Source organism: Ipomoea triloba, chromosome 9 (genome assembly GCF_003576645.1).
Source record: "Ipomoea triloba cultivar NCNSP0323 chromosome 9, ASM357664v1".
Lineage (NCBI taxonomy): Eukaryota > Viridiplantae > Streptophyta > Magnoliopsida > Solanales > Convolvulaceae > Ipomoea > Ipomoea triloba.
The window spans coordinates 25,822,628-25,828,185 of NC_044924.1; the positions used below are offsets into that span (position 1 = coordinate 25,822,628).

The 5,558-nt window shown below is 35.6% G+C and overlaps 1 protein-coding gene across 2 annotated transcripts; it reads right to left on the reverse strand.

The window, feature by feature from the left end:
• Nucleotides 1-218: 218 nt before the first annotated feature.
• On the reverse strand, nucleotides 219-4,170 carry LOC116029318 (general transcription factor 3C polypeptide 3-like). Of its 2 annotated transcripts, none has more exons than XM_031271267.1 (2): nucleotides 3,983-4,170; nucleotides 219-3,173 (listed from the first exon to the last, which is right to left on the reverse strand). In XM_031271267.1, exon 2 carries the CDS (start codon nucleotides 3,107-3,109, stop codon nucleotides 395-397), a length of 2,715 nt encoding a protein of 904 aa, XP_031127127.1. In that variant the 5' UTR covers nucleotides 3,110-3,173; nucleotides 3,983-4,170; the 3' UTR covers nucleotides 219-394. The 2 variants fall into 2 exon arrangements, with proteins under 2 accessions (XP_031127127.1, XP_031127128.1); XM_031271268.1 differs by having other exon boundaries at nucleotides 219-3,186.
• Between the last annotated feature and the right edge of the window lie 1,388 nt (nucleotides 4,171-5,558).

The window sequence follows — 5,558 nt, forward strand, 5'->3', positions numbered from 1 at the left end:
TAGCTACCTAATCTTCAATTGGCTTGCCTAATTTCCTGACAAAACTAGAACACATATTAACTTGATCACAACAAGTAGATGGGTTATATAATATGAAGAGAAATAAAATCACTTTGATTGCACATGGGAGGAACCCACTATTAAGTTAAGGCAGAGTGTATCTGAATAATGAAATTAGAACAGGATAAAGAAAAAAATAATGAAAATAAGGGTATAGATGTGTCAATGGCCAATGATAGCATGTATTGTAATGAGCTGAAAACATTACATTAGAATTAATAATGATGAAATATTAAGATCTTGCAGATGTCAACCTCTGTTTAAGTTCATTACGTGATGAACTAAGAAAATATGTACAAACATTGAAACATAGCAGGAAAGGCAAAAAAAAACTTCACACAGTGCAGTGATCTTGCAAAACTTGCCTAGCAAGGTCAAATGCCCCACTTGCCTTGTAAATTAGGTGAAGATTGTAAGCTGCTTCTCTGCGAAGGTCGCAATGACCAGGCTTTCGGATTTGGGCACACTGATTTTCATACGGAAAGCTTGGAATTGGGCAATCCTTTTCCGTCGTAGTTAACACCTTTTCATAATATGAAGCTGCAAGAGATACAAGGCCAACTTGTTGATATGCTCGAGCTATGTTGTATAACGCTTCTTGGCTATTTTCACAAAGCTGCAAATTGTTGTATAAAAATGCCAAGCCCTGTAGCACACATTGATGCTTATTCTTCAGCCTAATATCAAAGGCTAAGTTAATCAATGCAGTGCCTATGCAAAGATTAATTAAAGGGCAATTTGGTCGAAGTTTGTGAGCTTCCAGGTATTCCTTAGCTGCTACTTGATACTGGCAGATTTCACAAAATTGATGCCCTGCAATGATGATAGGTGGGATACAATCTTTGTGTTGATTGCGAGCATATAGTAGAAATCTATTGTTTGTAGAAGGAGAAATCTCTAGCTTTGATAGTGCTTTATAGTAGTAACTCCATGCTGCCATTTTTGAAGGATGCTGATGAAGGAAGTGCCTGAGAAAGCTGCAACCTCCCTTTGCATCTTGGATTTTACATGCCAATTGGGCGCCAAGAGTTGTAATACTATCCCTCCTTTCATTAGATAATATATCAGAAGCAAACCTAAGAGTCAGATTACAAACATCAAATGCTTCTTCATATCTCCCTAAAGATGCCAGAGCTTTGGTCAAGTCCACAAAGAGTTGATGATTCTCCTCATCTTTTAGGAGTTTAGGAGTGGGAGGTTTCCTTTTGTGCAGTGATACTCGAAATTCATCGTCTGAATCTTCACTCTTCCAATCCAGACCAGCTGCTAAAGTTTTTGTTTTCTTTTCTTCCTTCAATTCAGATCTCCGTTGAAGGACCCTCTTTGCTCTGGAAGCCTTTCTTCTGTCAGTTACATTAGCCACTGGTTTAAATCCTTGCAATGGATTGTCAGTCTCATCATTGTCTAACACTTTGGCTCTTTCAAGAAGCACTCTCTTTGGAAGCTTCTTACCTACCTTTTTTGGACCTTCAGAGGTTAATGACCGATAAACCAAGGGATAGAATGTATCAACAAATTCTTGAATCATATCTTTATCTCGGTAGATGTTAGCAAGCTTGAGTTGCACTTTCTCTTCATGCCACCATTTTTCAGTTTCCAACCCAAACTCTGAATTTGGAGGAGAAAGGAACGATATTGCTTCTTCATCTTTCTCTTTCTCAATAAGAAGGGAAGCTAAGGTCAGCCGAGTCTCAACACTGTTTTCAAGCAACGGTATAGCTTTGCAGAAGAATGTAATTGCTTCGTCCATTTTTCTCAATGATGAGTAACATTCAGCAATTTTCAAATTCAGAGTTCCACTAATAGCTCCCAACTTCCTTTCCAACATCAGGTAGTAATGTAATGCAGATTCATAATGCTCAAGCTTCTTATATGTGTCTGCAATTTCAATGATTGACTCAGTAAAATCATTTGCATTCTCTAAATGGAATGCCCCAAAAAGAGCTTTTGCATTATCTAAATCTCCAAGATGAAGGTAGCAAATTCCTGCCTTAGCTGTTAGATCAAACGACAATTCTTTTCCTGAACAATCTTTTCTAATATGTTGAAGAGCTCTAGAATATTCACCATTTTCAATGCATATGCTAATTAGCATTGAAATGATTCTTGGATCACCACCAGTTGGGTAGTGGCTAAGATAATTCTCCAAAGAAACTAGTGAACATTCAACTTTACCGCACTGCTTATACAACTCAGCTGCCGATATGCAAGCATCAGAATTATCGGGACAAAGCTGATGTATTTGTTCATATAACTTGGCAGCTTTCTCATGCTCTTGAAGTTCTGTATAATGTGATACTCCGAGGAATTTAAGTGTAATATCTTCAGGGTCAGCAGCTATTGCCTTGGGAAGGTAATAATTAACAGCAGCAGAGTTCCCTTGATCTAGAAACCATGAAAGAAGCGACTTCCACAGAGACGTTTCCTTTGGCCTAGTTACACTTTTAGTGGCAAGCATGTAGGCATAAATAGCCCTTTTCTTATCACCCTTTGCATTGAAAACAAGGCCGAGTGTATGATATGCATCATGCGTAGGATTTCGCCTGATACATTCAGTCAGCAATTTTACAGCCCTTTCATAATCCCCAGTTGCATAACACAGTGTGGCCTCCCCTAACAATTTCTTGGCTACAGGATCCCCGTTACCTCTAGACCCTTTTGGCCTTCCTTTTTTTCTTTTTCTCCTCCTTGATTTCCTTTTACTTCCATAATTCATGGCTTCCATAATTTCATCAAAACTAGCACCTAAACCCTCTGTCTCCTTCTGTTTTTTTGAAGGTCCTTCATTTTGGTGAGCTGCAACTGCTTTTCTCTTTTTCTCAGCCAGTGCTTCATAATTAGCATCATCCTCCAGGAAACTAAAAGGTGTTATCTCCTCTTCTGACACTTCTTCTTCTTCACTTTCACCACTATACCCATCATCACACTCATCATCTGACCCGCTTGCTCCTTCACTGCCGTCTAACTCCACATCTTTTTCAGAACCTGCATTTGACACAAACTTTCCACCGTCTTCAGAAGAACCAACTTCGTTTGTTTCTTCACCCATTGCCTTTATGCACTTGACTCAGAAATATGAATACAAATCCACAGAATTGCTTCCACCTGCAAATCTGTGGCAACTTTCTTCAGCCACGAAAACAATTGAACCGTTTACATCATGTAATCAAGTAGTAAAAATAATATGACCACAGATGTTTAAAGTGCATATGGGGCATATCTACAGACAGCAATTTTACCTAAAGTAACAAATTTAGACCAAAAAATTAAAAAAAAAATTTTAAAAAAATTTAAAAAAAAAAAAAACAAAAACAAAAACAAACAAGTGCACACACACACAAATTAGCAACAATTAGAAGTAACTGGATTTAGTTACAATAGCAGAAATTTCATATTTACCCCAAGATTATGAATTCTACCTTCTTGATACACATACCTATAGAGAACTAAAAATTCTGATGAAATAGTGACAGCAAGTCAGCAATAAATCACTAGCTAGCAGTGCACTCATGGTTGCCGTGTCAAAGTAAATGGAATTAAAACCCATGGAACATGGCATTCAAACACACACTGCTGCCAGAAATAACATCAAAATTTAATTAAAAAAAACAAACAAACAAACAAAACAAAACAAAAACAAACAAAGAAACAAACAAACAAAAAAAGCCTCAAAACATGGTAGTGACATATCTCCCTAATCTCTCTATCCTCAACAGTAGTCAGCAGTCAGCTCTCATCTACCATAGAGAAATTAGGGCAAAAATAAAATTAGGGAAATTAAAGAAATTAGGACAAAAACAAGGAAATTAGGCAAAACCATAATAAGATTTCAAAACTCAAACTTAGGGCAAAGAATTAAACAAATTATTGAAATTAAAATCTATAGTCCAAGGGGTGAGAAGTTGAGAACGAGATTACGAACTGAGGGTGAAGACGGTTAGACGGAGCCGGCTGCCGGAGGGCGGCAACTGGACGGCTCACGACCCGCGACTGGCCTGAGGCGGGCTGAGGGTAATGACGGAGACCGGGAAGCTGGTGGAGTGGTGGGCGGTGGCGAGGCAGAGGCTCAGTGCAGAAGAAGCGTGAAAGTTGAAACGCGATAGAGGGAGCCAGGGAGGACCAAATTAAGAAAAAAAAATTATATATATATATATATATATATATATATATATATATGTATATATATAGGGTCATGTTCAGGTGTGGCCGCGTCCTTACGTGCGGCCGTGCGGTTTACACCACTCAATGTTAAGAAATGTACCACTCAATGTTACGAAATGCACCACTCAATACATTGAGTGGTGCATTTCGTAACATTGAGTGGTACTTTTCTTAACATTGAGTGGTACATTTCTTAACATTGAGTGGTGTAAACCGCACGGCCGCACGTAAGGACGCGGTCACATTTGAATAAATATATATATATATATATATATATACTAATTTTTCAGATAATGCCATAATGTTTATTTTTAAATAAGTACTTCAAAATATATTTGTAATTTAATGTTGAATTTCTTTATTTAAATCGATAATTTAAAGTATATGAATACAATATAATATATGAGAGATTGATTATAATAGTCATTAAAATAAATGTTTGAAATTTTGTAAAAATATCTGTCTAAAAATAATAGTATAAATAAATATTACTTTTGTTTTGAATTTCTCTAAATCTTTTTAATTCTCTTTGTAGCATTGTAATTATATTTATCTTCAATACTTGTTTTCTTTTCTTTTCTTTTCTTTATTTGTAATGTGTCATGTGCAATTAGATTACTGGTGGTAGTATAGATGACAGCGTCATGTAATGCAATTATAATGCAAGAAGATGTGAATTTGTCTCGTTGTGTTTGTGTATATGACTAGGATCTTAGTTGGACTATGAACTCTTGATCTTGCAAGCGCATTTTGATATTTGGCAGTGGTAGTTTTTTCCCTACATGTTTCATGTGTGTCGTACATATTTCATGTGAAAGTATTGAATAAAATATTAATATTTATTATATTTGTAGAAGGTTAATTAGTAGTACCTTTTGTTTTAGTTTGATAACTTGTTTACTTGATAGTAACAACAATGACTTTGAAGGTAATTCGAATATTGATGTCGCAATATGTCCAGTTTCATCAACAGTTTTCACATCCATTTTGCACATGTTCATTTTGACGTTCATATTTTTGTAATTAGTATGAATGAGTGTAGTAGTTGATTTAGAGTGTGTACATATACACCAACATCCAAATACAGGTAATATTATATATACTCAAAAAAAAACCAGCAGAAAATAATAAATTTGGTCACATCTGCCACAATTACAAAATTTTGGACGAATACTCGGTCAATGATAACGAATTCGACAGTGATGATCCAAGAAAATCGGAACAAATCTTGTCACATATGACGCAATTACATATATATATATATATATATATATATATATATATATATATATATATATATATATATATATATATATATATATATATATATATATATA